Genomic DNA, 14,889 nt, shown 5'->3' with positions numbered 1-14,889 from the left:
GGCAGAGATTACTCTAATCAAAATGATTCAAAGCAAACATTTTAATAGTTTAGAAGATGAAATCATTAAAGACTTCTTACCGTTCATTGATAGTGACGGACTCATCAGAACTAAATCTAAGCTTTTATATCGTGATGATAGTTTTAATTTACGATGCCCAGTTATTTTGCCGAGCAAAGAGTATTTCGTCGAATTATTAATCAGAGAAAAGCACACGGAGCTTAAGCATGCTGGAGCTGCGATGACACTGAACGTTTTAAAAGAAAAGTTTTGGATCATGAGAGGGCGAAAAGTCGTTAGAGAAGTTATTAAAAAATGTGTAGATTGTCGCCGACACGATTCTAAATCGGTTAATGCACATACCGCACCGTTGCCGCTCGATAGGGTAAGAGATGCCGCGGTATTCGAGGTAGTAGGAGTAGATTTCGCAGATCCGATTTCTCTGAAAGGCGGACAAAAGGCCTGGATATGTATTTTTACATGTGCGGTGTATAGAGCAGTTCACTTAGAGTTAGTTAATTCTTTGAGTGTAGCGTCGTTTTTAATGGCATTACGACGGCACATAGCTAGGCGAGGCAGACCGAGCGTGATTTTCAGTGACAATGGCACAAATTTTGTAGGCTTAAGTAATCAGTTAAAAGTACTAGATTATAAGAAAATCACAAAGACTCTCGCGATACAGCAGATAGAGTGGAGGTTTAACCCTCCGTCAGCACCCTGGTGGGGAGGCTTCTGGGAACGTCTTATTGGTATACTGAAAAGATTGCTTCGGCGCACACTTAAAAAGTCGTGTTTGAATTACGAGGAAATGTTGACGACGTTAACCGATTGTGAAGCGGTCATAAATTCGCGACCGATTACCTATTTACCTGATAGTCATGATGAGATTGTACCATTGACTCCATCTATGTTCTTGCAAGAAGTGAAAGAAATCGGTGTAATAGATTTAGACAAACTAGAAAGAATAGAAATGAACAAACGGTTCAAATATAGACACAAAATTAAACAAGATTTACGACAACGTTTTAGAAATGAGTATTTAGGCACGTTGACCCATCAAAAACGTAAAGGTCAAATTTGTAAAGAGTTAAAAGTAGGCGATGTAGTCTTAGTAGGTAACGATAATGCGAAGCGTATAGATTGGCCCTTAGCGAAAGTAAAAGAATTGCACATCGGAAAAGACGGCCATATACGCGTTGCACGGCTAATCACAACGACAGGCGAACTTACGCGACCGATTCAACGGTTTTATTCGCTCGAGTTGAGCGCTGACTGTGAAAGCGAGAATGCATTACAGAGTGTAACAAAAAAATTAAGAGTAGCTAAACCGTTGATAGAAAATGGTAAGCCGGTAATTGAACAAATAGATAATGATATGGCAAGACAAGCAAAAGAAGTAAAAACTAGAAGTGGACGAATTTCGAAAATACCTAAACGTTTGACGTATAACTGATAATTTGCCAGTTTTTTTGTAATGTCTTTTACGGTTTGCACTACTTGCTTCAATTTGTTTGCTTTTATTGATGTGATATGTTTAGATTAAGATTTTTTAAAGAAATGTGCTTATGTGCAGTTTGCGTTTTTTCATGCTATGTAATTAGATCTTAAGTTCCATGCATGACTGACGCCTACATACCACCCTTTTTGCGGGGAGGATGTTGAATGTTAGTTTAATGAAAGAAAGGGCGCCGTAGTTTTAAGAGAGTCTGGGAGTTGGAAGAATCCCGGAATTTGAAAAACATTGTTACGCACAAGAGGTTTAACACTTCATGAAAATGGGGCCTGAAGAGTGGGAGGTTGGGCATCGTGGGGTAGTTATGCGGGCAGCGTCTGGAATAAGGGAGTGTCGGTTGAGCATCGAAGCGAGCAACATTGTGAACTAAGGTAGAAACGAGCGCGATCTCTTATATTGTAAAGTTCAAGTCTTAACCCCCTATTTTCTTCTCTTATGTTACAATAAAGTGTGAAGTTTAAGTGTGACATTTTCTTGATTTAATAACAACCCTATTTTCCCAAGTATTAAATAAAAAACAAATATGCTGACTGATGGTCAGCAGCTTTGACTTGTTAAGTGTGTGATAACGGTTCCGCTGTTCGCGCGCAAACTGTAGAACCTTGGCGGTGAAATTCTTTCCAGATATTATGCAGTTAGTCGCACACTAAATGCGGCACGTGTACTGTCTTGTCCTGCCTATCTTCGTGGTGACTTGATGCATTCTTATTTTGCTCTCATGATTCGCCGTTGGTTTTGTTTTACGGTTGGCATCTGCCGAAGCTTTCGCTGCATTATCCACACCACAATTGATAGTCCAGAGGTCGGAATTTTCGCAAAAATCTCCACGAACCTCATCTGTCTACACCTAATTGACTATATATGAAGATGTCAAATTGTAGTATTTCATTAGTCACAAACTCATTTTTCAATATAAAAAAGTCGGAATAGAAGTCAATACTTTTTATAAATATATACTTTATACCCATATTTATGTATGTCAATAATAATTATGAAAATAGTATTCGTTCTACAATACTTATTCTAATACTTGTTCCAAACCTTATTCTAATACTTACTTCCAATACTTATTTCTGATTAGAAAATGCGCACAACTTAACGAAAAATGTGTGATACAGCCTTAAAAATGAAAATGTTTTATTTGGTACAGAGTTAAAAAAATGCTTTTAAAAGAATTTAACGCTCTGAATTCAAATCTGTCAACTAAGTTGTCTGATCAGCTTTCCTTTTTTAAAATATTACCGTCTTAAGGTGCTAAACTTACTATTGTTTGGCTTCTTTAAGGTGGCATAATTCAAAATAAAATAAAAGTCTTTTAAAATAACTATTCGAACATTATTTTCTGTAATAGGGTATTCTCTTGAATCATCCGAAAATGAAGATTTGAAATTACAATTTCTTTTTTATATTCTGTCTTTTTCTAATAATTATATTTTTTCCACAAAAATCATTTAATTTGAATAGTACCCTCCTAGAAATAATTGATTGGACAAGATTAATAACGATTAAGAGTAATGAAAAGTTGAATCAGTTTAAATTGTTGCTAATTGTGTCAATTGTTCCCAATCGGAATTGAGTAAATGCACTTGCCTTCAATACGCCCTCCGCAATTTTCGTTTGTAACACACATGACGTGCACGTGTTTATTGGTTAGATATTAAACTTTTAGTAATTAAACAAAAGTTTTAAATACAAAAAAATATAATGTTTAGGCGGTATACCGAATGAAATTTTGAAAGTATATAGATTAACAACATGTAAAATTCATTCCGTTTAACGATGTGACAGTGATGTAGTCTGATTATCAGGTAGGCATTTTGATTTAGCAGGCACACTATTGTAAAACGTTTATTTACTTCTATTAAATTCACATTTTTGAAATTTGTTTAACAGAGTAAAAATGCGCTTGTGAATAATTAAGGCAAAATCCAAATGCTATAGTGAAAACTTTTAACCCCTTACTCAGAATAATGGATACCCAATTGAAAACGATTGGAAACATTATAGAAGGTAGGATGGCGCTAATATTTTGAAACTCAGACTAAATAAATTATAGGTAATTCCTTACATTTTTATTAGAAAAACTTATATAATCCCTTTATGTTTCTTTCAATATAATAAATTTGAATTTACAAATATGTTTGATTTATAATTCTTGACAATTCTAGTTTTAAATGTTTAAAATATTAAAATTGGAATATTTCAAATAATTTGATTTGCAATGCCTGATCATAAAATATTTGTATTTTAAGGGTTTGAAATGATTAATTGTATAATATTAGATTCATTTAGGTTTCATTAGGTTCAAATTTGAATTGTATACGTGCGGAATTCATCACAACAAATGGTTTTCCTTCCATAAGCATAGAAATTGTTTATATTCTCTCTTTCCTAAAACATTTTTATTAATGACCACATATTTCTGTAATTTTGGTCGAATTTTTTATTTAATAGTCTAAAAAAAAGTTTATTTTTGGTATTTATATCCATTTGTCATTCTCGTAACTTCATCAAATCTTATGTAATCGTATGGACATTTTGCGAAATTTTAACATATCAAAGAATAAGAGTTTATTTTCAATTTACGAATTGTTTTAAACTTTGAGTTTGAAATGCTAAAATTAAGAAATTATTAAGTTTAAATGTAAGCAGTTTAGAAACCTGAATTTTAAAATTCTATTTTTGAAGTCTACATTTTTACTAATTCGAATAAAATCGTAACAAGATTAAAAATTTATATTTTCATACTTAAATTTCACGTGGCATAATTTTAAATTAACAAAGTTAAATGCTTTTGAATCCATATTGTATAATTTCAAATGCTTTATTTATTAAAAGTTTCTACAAGGCTTGTCATTTTTAAATATATTAATGAACGTTTGAGCTTGAAATCGCTGTTTTAAATGTTTTAATTAAATATTAAGAACGCTCAGTGATCAGAAAACTTTTATTTCGATTAGTTTAATTTTAAATATAATCTTAAATTCTTTAAATAAACAAATTTTGAGCTTCAAAAAGTTAAACTTTGAACTTTATTAACTGGTGTAAAAATTTTTTAACCAGGAAATTATTCCAGATTTTTTCTTCAAATTTAGTAGCTACCTTGCGAATAATAGAAAAAATTGGTTTCACGTCAATCATTAATGGTAAAGGAGAAGTCATAATCTAAAGATTACCGAATATAACATCACCGACATCAATGTAAATTCACTGTTCAATCGAGAAAGAATTTTGCCAACCATTTTGAGTACTTATATTTCAATAAACTAAAAATTTAGAAAATTGAATAAATAAAAACTTTTTTTAGTATAAAATAAATTTATGTGTTAATAATTGCGAATGAAAAATTGAGGCCTCTTTCTGACAAAAAAAATTTACCTCTTATATTAATTTTTAATTGTTTAATTTTATTCAATTAATAACAGTTTGGCATTTTTATACAATAAAATATTTAAAACTTATAAAAATTTATAAAAAATTTGCACTAAAATAAACAAGCCAGGAGCGCATAATAAAAAATTACAATTTTGCTTTATAATCACAAAATCAACTTTTTTATTTTTATCGTGTATCTGATTTTATATTTTTAACATCATATACTATTAGCACATTCATTGGTAACACCACTTTCATCTGGTAAGAGTTATTTAGAAAATGTTTCTTTACTTTGTTTCATAATATATACTGTTTCAAATTTATATTAATCTGAAAAAGAAAATAACTGTCTTTAAATAATTCCCGTCAGACAAAAGACTGCCATCGCGTGGCAAATTCCAAGTACCCGTTTCGAAACAATTTGAAATGAAAAATGCACGATTCGGAACGATTAATATATTAGATATATTGTTTCTTATCGAGCTTAATTGATTATTTCTAGAAGGGTAATTATAATGACGATTAAACCGTTTTGGCAGATATTTTAATACAGATTAGATGAGAAAAGAGTTTCCTTTTTACAGAAATAAACAAAAATTTCCTTTTCGCTTATAACAATGATAGTACCTAATGAAGATTATTAAAGTTTAGTTTCTGAAATATTAGTAGTTTTGTTCAATTTTTTCTACATTTGAAAGCATATGCTGTACTTTTCTATACTTCCCAGGCAACATCGGCTAAAAAGTAATTGTTGAAAACTCAGAATTTATTAGTTTTTAATAAATTCGAGTTAAAAAAATAATGATTAACTTTCAGTTTAATTTTACACCTCACTGACACAGTTTGCCAGCTCTCTAGGCTCAGCACACCCGTATCAAATGTATACAACTATTATTTTGTAGCTTTCTTTTATAGATGGCGATAAATCATAAATCTTGAGAAAGCGTTGTACGTATTTGGATTTATTCGCAGATTATTCGTGGATGAAATATACATACTCAGAAAGTGGTCGAATCGGGAATGAGATTGGTAACATGTGAATTTTAGTGCAGAGAAAACTTGAGTATTTTTCTTAAAAAGTTTTTCCGTCTAAAGATTTTCTGCATAACCTATGTTGACTTACGTTTCATCAAAACTATTTTCGAGACAGTTGTGCTGAAGTTTTTCCAGGATCAAGCAAGAATATTTTTACGATAGAGGAAGCGACGGAAGAGAAAATTTCTCTGGAATATTTCTTCTGAAGTCTTATATAATTATTTATTCTCATAAAAACATTATTCAATAAAATAGACATTTTCGAGTTCCAACGGAAACAATTTTTTCTTTGCCTTAATTCTAATATCAATACCCGAAATGCAGTAGTAAATTTCTACGTCCATCGGGTAAAGTGCACTTTGGTTATTGGACATTGAAATTCTTTTCTTGCGGGTATTACAAAAATTCTGCAAAGCCTCGAAAAATGTTAATTCGGCAAAACTATTTTACACTAAAGTTGTAATTTTTTCAAACTTAGACACTGAATTACAAAAATTAGTCCTTTTCAGATGCTTTAAATTAGATACCCCCATTACACGCAATGTTGTAGAAATATTGCCAGAATATTTATTTGAAACATTGGCAATATTACAAATAAATATTGCTACAACGGTCAAAGAACATTTAATTGTCCGATCCAGGCAATATTGGTCAGAAATATTTCGAAAATTTTTTTAAATAATAGTCAAATTGCTCTCGCTTTGTGTGTGTGAAAAGTCTCTGCAAAATATTGCTCAAATATTGCCGCGGAATGTTGCTGAAACATTGGCTAAGATTTTGATGGAATATCTCTATAAAAGGTTTTCAAAATATATTCTTAAATGTTTTTTTCTAAATTTATTTTTCGGTTATATTATTTTGAATGACTTATACACCTATCATCACTTAGGAGACCTTCTTTTGAATTAAGTAACAGAAAGCCACGTATTTATATCTTTATTTGTAATTTTATTTACATATGAATTAAAAACAATAATATTTTTTGTTTGATGCGAAGAAATTATTCTTCTGAACTTATGTATTTTTAACAGAGACAAATTTTCCGAGAAAAATTGTGTCCAACGGCTATTGTGATTCAGGATTACATGAGCCATATATTTTGAATTTTGGCCCTCTTCCTCTTGAATCCTATAAAATATTATTGAAAAATATATTTTATGAGATAGCCTAAACTGGTGAAAATGTTAAGTTTGTATTGTCGTATAGTCTATAAAATAATGATTAAAAAACTATTGATATAAATATAAAACTAAGTAACCTAAATATATCGTGCAAGAAACTAAATATTGGATTTGGCGAACGGAGGATAAATTATTTAACTTTCTTTCTTCCTCAAATATTTTCTTTATTATAAACAAGTTATAAACAAATTAAAGCACGTATCACATTTTCACTGTCAAGTGCATAGTCCTACGCACTGTTAATCAATGGAATATTTTCTTAGTTTCGAAGATCAAATTTAGTGACAAATATTCCTGTTTACTATGTATTGTATGGGTTATTTTCGTTTACTAATAATTCAATGTCAAAAATTCTGACTTTAAATTAAAACACGTCAAACGATATTTATATGTTCCTGCCCATGTTAAGATCTTCAAACGTTCATTATAAAGTTGAATTACCGAGCTTGGCATTAGAATTTTTCATAGCCGATTAAAAGTTTGCAGGAATATGGATTTGGGAGTTATAAATGGTAATATAATGATATGATAATAAAGAAAATAATAATTAAAAAATTTTCTTATTCTACATTCCTGCATTATCCAACTGTCTGACGATAGAGACTATTTCTTGGATCTTTGATATAGCCTCGAGCAGAATCACAATTTTCAGGAAAGAAGGTTAACTTTAATTATCTGTTTGGCTATTCCAATTATTATTTTTTTGCAAAATTCGTGTAATTGATTACAAAAATATGTAATATCAGAGTAAAAGATTTGCTAAAAATTTTAAATCTATTATCTTATAGGCTATACGGAAATATAAATTTACCGTCCTTACCCGTTTAGAATATCTTATAAAATATATTTTTTAATAATATTGTTAATCAGAGTACCAAAAAAATGCATCTATCTTAGAAGCATAGAAGTTTATAAGAATTATTTCTACTGCATAGAACAAATACTGTTGTTATTTTTCATTTATGTGTAAATATAGAATTACAAATAAACATGAATTCGTGAATTTATCTTATATTTTAGGACCAATCTTGCCTGGGCCAGATATTTGAATGTTTTTTGAACATTGCTGAAATATTCATTTGAAATATTTCCAATGTGTCAGAAATATTCTAGCAATATTTCTGACACATTGCGTTTTATGGGGGACTAGTTTTCTTATTCTGAGTACTTGACATTTTTAATTATTGAATTTTAAACGTTTCCATAGTTATATAATACTTGGCATAAAAAGTCGACAGGAAGCAATGTTTTTGAAATAAAGAAACTATTTCTGTAGATTTTACAAATGAAATGGTAAAAAAACCATAAATTAACTTCATTTATAATTTGGTAGCTTTAAAAGTTTCAACTTTGAATCGAAAAAGTGTAAATTGTGAATATGATTTTTCACTTAAAACTGTTTAATTGTAACGGGTTATTTAGATAATTTTAGAACCGAACATAAAAGTTTGGAAGTTTTATACTTTCCTTTAAATAGTCCCTGTTTAAGGAGAGTCTAAGTAGACAATTTTTGTATCAGAAGTCCAACATTTACTATTGTTGCTATTGTTTAGTATTACGGAAGTTTCCTTAAGATTTCTCATTGGGTAAAGTAATACGACATTTTCTTTGCTAATATCTAAAAATGTATTAAGTATTTATAATATTATAATAAATATTAACTGTTATTTACTTCGTATTTTTCACATTGAAAAAGATGAAAAATACTTTGTAGTGCTATTGGATTTGGAAAGGAATAATACTGACGATAATAATGTGAAAAGTTGATTAGAATTATTATTCTGAACTAATAATATGAAAAGTTGATTAAAATTATTATTCTGAACTCACATAAGTAATATAAGTTTCGGTTTAGACCAATAAAGAGAAAAGGCGGATCTCAACTTTGCTTTGTTTTCTTCCTCTTGTCGTTTCAAGTCCCCATCCAAACCAAATCCCTTATGGTCGACTGGGTCAAGCGTAACAACTGGAAAATAAGATTTTCTTTTTTCTCTTTTCATGCTTCTTACAAGCTGAACTATATATCATTCTCAAATGAAGAAACCATATTCTCATGCCCGTTATGCACACTATTCCTCTTTTCAATGTCCTATTTGCGTGACATACTCTCTAAATCAAATAAGTGAAATAAATTCTAATTGAAGCAGTAATTAAGTGTTTAAATAATTAAATATTAATACTTTACCTTTTCACTATTAAAATGATCGAAACATTAGAAGTTTATTTCACTGACATAAATTAGTAAAAGTATTGACTAATTTTTTAATGATTTCGGTTACTTATCAATTAGTGAACTTCCTTTTCGATTGTTTTTAACATACTATGGTGTTCCAACAATTCAACGTACGACAAGTATCATTGAAAACCCTTCGGTATCAAAAAGATGCAAATAGATGAGAACTAAATTAAAAATACCCATTGCTCACCGTTTTGATCCAATTCTATGCATCAATTTGATGCTTGGATATTTTGGATAGTGCTAATGTGTTTAAAAAAATTACGTGATATTTTTGGAAGCACCCACGAATTAAAGGGATCATTTGTTAATAGAGGAGACCTTGTATGATTCAGGATCATGCGAAGTTTCCGTTTTGGAGAATATTATCATTTATAAAAAAAATGGAACATTAAAAACAAAATTAGTTATTAATAGCTACAAGGAGCAATTTTTTGTCAAAATAAACTATAGATTCACTGTATAGGACCTCATTTATTTGTTTGTTATGCTTATTTTGGTCGTAAAAGTGGGATTTTGACATGCGACGTATATTTCAATAGTTCTGTGCGCAATTTTCTTTATAGATCATTAATATCGTTTAATGTTACTTACTGTTATTTGTTCTAATTAATTTCACGGAGATACACAGAGAAACTTTTGGTTGTTAAATGTGATATTATAGTATTTATTTTTACAACAATACCATAGCAAGCCAGGATATAGCGTCACTTTTTCAAGAATATTACTATTCTGAATAATAAACTGTGAAGTTACTAGGTTTGAGAACCGCAAAAGTATTATTATTTTCTATTTACTAATAAATGTGTATCAATAATGTTAGAAAAATTCAAATCCAGCAAACCGCTAGTCCAAACCGAGAATTATTAGACTTTTTTAAATCAAAATTAGCGATAGTGGTAACCCCGGGTGTACCTAGTGACCAAAAGGGGGTAACCCCAAATTGACTCTTATGGAAGCTCTGAATTTTTGTATACTATTCCAAGGTGCTGAGAGAAAAAGTGCATCTAGTTGCCATGTGGGCGTTTTCGATCGTAACTTATTTCTGCGTGGCCTTAAACAAGGATATGATTTATCGGCATCGCGTTTCACGTTCTCAGCTGCGTATAAACAATTATCAAATCAGGTGAGGACCGCTCAATTTTCCTGTTTCTACATTCATTTTTTAGCTAATTTTTGCTCCTTGCATGGAAGTTTGTTGTTTAACACAGTTTTCTAAACATTTTGGTAACATTTTATCTTCTTACCGTTGAAATTAATTGAGAAAAATGCGATCGCGTGAAATGAACCCCGACCTGCGTCGAAGTGATGACGAGTACGAGAAACCGAAAGGAAAACGTGTGCGTGCTAAAGACAAAACTCGAACTCATGGTATGTTTTATTACTCTATTTTTGTATTTGTAGTTTGTTATAAAAACGTTGTTATATCACATAAGAGTTTTCAAAAATGTTTTTTTTTATTGATTGGTTAACACATCTTTGGAAAATAAAAAAAAACAATAATTCTCAATACTTTTCATTTATATTCTTCTATTTTGAAAGTGCATTACAGTTCCTCAAATTCAATTCAACAAGTCCTCACTTTCTCCATCATTGAAAGATTCCTCATACTCATTTTTGCATTTAGTATACAATGAAATGATAAAATTCTTAGACGGATCACACGATTTTTTCATTACAGAAAACTACTTCTTCAATAATTGTAATTAAATTTTTTTTATGTAAATCGCAGATACAAATGGCTAAAAAAATTTCATAAGAAATAACGTACGTTGTGACATATTTATTTTAAAATTATCGAATCGTGGAAAAGGACGCTTGACCACCTAACATGATATTAAAAGTTGTCGTTTAAAGTATAAAAATGGCAAAATGCGAAAATTTGTCCTGTCTCCTGTTAGAAAATAAAAATGTGGGTTACCACTTTTTGGACGCCAGCCATTTTTATCGATTTGAGTGCATGTAACGTGTTATACACTTTACGAAGAAAAAATAAATTTAAATTATCCTCACGAAACTAAGAAAAATAAGGTCTTTTGGCTATAACATGTTTCGACATATGTCTTAACAAAGTTTGCAATTTTTCATATTTTTCGCTCAAATTTGCTCTTTTGAGTTTTGCTAACAACTTTCATATTTGTGAAAATCTTACATTAAAATTGTCTGCAAATGATTGGCGACCGGGTCGATTCTCTGTAAACTAATAACTATGGACATGTTATAGTTCTAACAGGCCCAAACTTATTACCCTCGGCAGTTGACTCTTCCCCCGATTTTACTATCATTATAGATTTCCACAAATAAAATATTCCTAATGCATTACGTTCAAAAACCATGACATTTAAAGTTTAGTCTTCTTCTTTTTTTGTTTTTTCAAAAATTGCATGTGCTATTGTTTCTTTTTAAATACTATATCTTAAGATACAGTGGAAGCGAGCTACTGATAAAAAATTCGAATTATATTGAAATCGAGGAAAAAAGATGAATTTTCCAGTGCCATAACTTTGGAGTGCCATAACTTTGGGAGGGATAAAGTTTTTAAGTAGTGCGAGCGTTTATTTAAAGCGGCATTACTATGGTTTCATATGACATGTTGCTACCCGCTGATTTTGGTGTAAACGGAACAGGCGAGAGTATAAATACGTAAGCGAATGCAATAACGAGGTTACATTGTGCAGGTTCAACCGATTATTGAGCACCGAATGCCCACATATACCTGCCGCGAGTCCACGAATACATACGTGTATGCTAGCAATTAACTGGCAATTAATGAAAGTCGATTCGAGATTTCCAAACGTACATGAACCACTTCTCACAGTGCGCTGTGTCCTAGTAAAATAAATAGGCATATACACGAAGAAAATTGTAGGTTTACCCTAAACGATTCACAGCATTATTATTAATATTTTAAACAAAGTATTAGTGATTATCATTTTTTCAATACTTAGCATACGGCAGGAAACAACATCGAATGATATTGTCGATAATCTCCATTAAGTCGCCGACAGAGGTCTGCATGTTTTCCTGTACGATTTTAACATTTTAGATGTCTTAGTCACCTCCATGAAGTTGGCTCCCCGAAGTTCAAATTTTTTAAATTTACTTTTTGCATACGTTTGTACGTTGTTTATACTGTTTGTACATCCAATATTTTCGTCCGTACCCTCCTGGTTACGAAATTAGGGGCGAAATTGATTTCGGGGGACTAACTTCACCCATCGCCCCGAAATTTAAATTTCCCAAATTTTCTTTTTACATACGTTGGTACGTCGTTTGTACTGTTTGTAATTTTAATATTTTCTTTTGTACTTTCTTGGTTGCCCGGCTAGTGAGAAATTAAAATTTCGTATTTGTCCCCTCAAAATTCAAAGGACCCCGCACTAAATGTATGGGAAAATGGCTTTCGGTGGATTTAGCTGAAACTTTGTCATTTTTAAGGTTATAAGTGCCGGATGAAATATCCGTAAAAAATCCAAAAAAATGGACAGTTTTAGCCCTATGCGACTCTAAGCGCTCAAGATCAGGGAATAAAACGAATTACAACAGATTTTGTTACAAAAGCGATGTCAACATAAAAATCACGGTTCAGATCGTGGTCTTTCATATTTTCGCCTACACCATTGACTCATATAGCGCGCTTCTCAAAACGATAAAACGCTAAGCGCCGAAGATTTTAACTTTACTAATTCATCACTTTTTTAAAGACAGAGATGGTACCAAAGTAACATTAGTAACTAGTGCGTAAATTCAGATAATTAAATTGTACTGTTCTCAAGAGTGCCGAACGCTAAGCTTTTGCCCGTTCTGAGACGCGCGCTATATGAGTCAACAGTGTTGACTCATATTGTCATTTGTTTGGCTAAACATGTAACTGACCACTTCTTGATGCGTGTTTCGTATGTAGACATCGCTTGTGTCGCTAAAGCTACTAGGATCGGTTCTATTCGCTGATCATGGGCGGTTAGCGTTCGGCCCTCTGGCGAAGGGTACACTGTTATTATCGAAGTGCGCACTAGTCACTAATATTACTTTGGATACCATTTTTGTCTTTAAAAAAGTAATTTCTTAGTCAAGTTCAAATCTCGGGCGCTTAGCGTTTGTTCGTTTCGAGAAGCGCGCAATATAACTCATTGGTTTGGCTAAACATATTACTGACTACTTTCTGATGCGTGATTCTTATGGCGACATCGCTTTTGTCGCTAAAGTTACTAGGATTGGTTTTATTCGCTGATCTTGAGCGCTTAGCGTTCAACGCTCTTGCAAAGGGTAGGATGTTATTATCGGTATGTGAACACTAGTAACTAATATTACTTTGAGTACCATTTCTGCCTTTAAAGAAGTGATTAATTAGTCAAGTTAAAATCTTGGGCGCTTAGCGTTTGATCGTTTTGAGAAGCGCGCTGTATGAGTCAACGGTGTAGGTGAAAATACGACAGACCACGATCTGAACCGTGATTTCTATGTTGACATCGCTTTTGTAACAAAATCTGTTGTAATTACAAAGTTTCAGCTAAATCCACCGAAAGCCATTTTCCGATACATTTAGAACGGGGTCCTTTCTCAAATTTTCTTTTTGCATACGTTTGTATGTCACTTATACTGTTTGTACATTCAATATTTTCATTTTCAAAGAAAATTTAAGAAATTTTAATTTCGGGGGGCTGGCACGAAATTTTGATTTCCCCTAGCCGGGCAACCAAGAGGGTACAAACGAAAATATTAAAAGTGCAAGCAGTAAAAACGACGTACAAACGTATGCAAAAAGAAAATTTGAGCAATTTTAATTTCGGGGGGATGGAACGAAATTTTGGTTTTCCCCTTGCCGGGCGACCAAGGGGGTACACACGAAAATATTAAAAGTACAAATAGTACAAACGACGTAAAACATATTCAAAAATAAAATTTGAGAAATTTTAATTTTGGCGGGATGGCACGATATTTTGATGTTCCTTGAGCCAGGCAACAAAGAGGATACAAACGAAAATATTAAAAGTACAAACAGTACAAACGACGTACAAACGTATGCAAACAAATAATTTGATAAATTTTATTTTCGGAGGGATGGCACGAAATTTCGATTTCCCTAGCCAGGCAACCAAGAGGGTACAAACGAAAATATTAAAAGTGTAAACAGTACAAACGACGTACAAACGTAAGCAAAAAGAAAATTTGAGAAATTTTAGTTTCGGGGGGATGGCACGAAATTTTGATTTTCCCCTCGGCGGGCAACCAAAAGTGTACAAACGACAATATTAATAGTACGGACAGTACAAACGACGTACAAACGTAAGAAACTAGAAAATGTAAGGAATGTGAATTTCGAGGGAATAGCACGAAATTTTGATTTCCCCCTGGCTAGGCACCCAATAGGGTACATACCGAAGTATTAAAAGTACAAACAGTACACACGACGTACAAACGACGTACAAACGTATGCAAAAAGAAAATTTGAGAAATTAGAATTTCGGGAGGACAACTTCAAGAGGGTGTTTTAGTCTAACATAAAAATATATTGAAACCTTATATCTCAAAGAGACAATAAATGTTAC

General features: G+C 31.7%; 1 protein-coding gene across 1 annotated transcript in view; it reads left to right on the top strand.

Moving 5' to 3' along the window:
* LOC117175502 overlaps window positions 1-1,453 on the top strand; it is a 4,966-nt gene extending 3,513 nt beyond the window's left edge. Inside the window, exon 5 of the mRNA XM_033365208.1 lies at window positions 49-1,453. Coding sequence (XP_033221099.1) covers window positions 49-1,453 — 1,405 coding nt within the window. The remainder of the gene's footprint in view (window positions 1-48) is intronic.
* The last annotated feature ends 13,436 nt before the right edge of the window (window positions 1,454-14,889 follow it).

This window comes from Belonocnema kinseyi, chromosome 6 (genome assembly GCF_010883055.1).
Source record: "Belonocnema kinseyi isolate 2016_QV_RU_SX_M_011 chromosome 6, B_treatae_v1, whole genome shotgun sequence".
Classification (NCBI taxonomy): domain Eukaryota; kingdom Metazoa; phylum Arthropoda; class Insecta; order Hymenoptera; family Cynipidae; genus Belonocnema; species Belonocnema kinseyi.
Note: the sequence above shows the minus strand (reverse complement) of the source record. Positions and strands in the feature narration are given on the sequence as shown.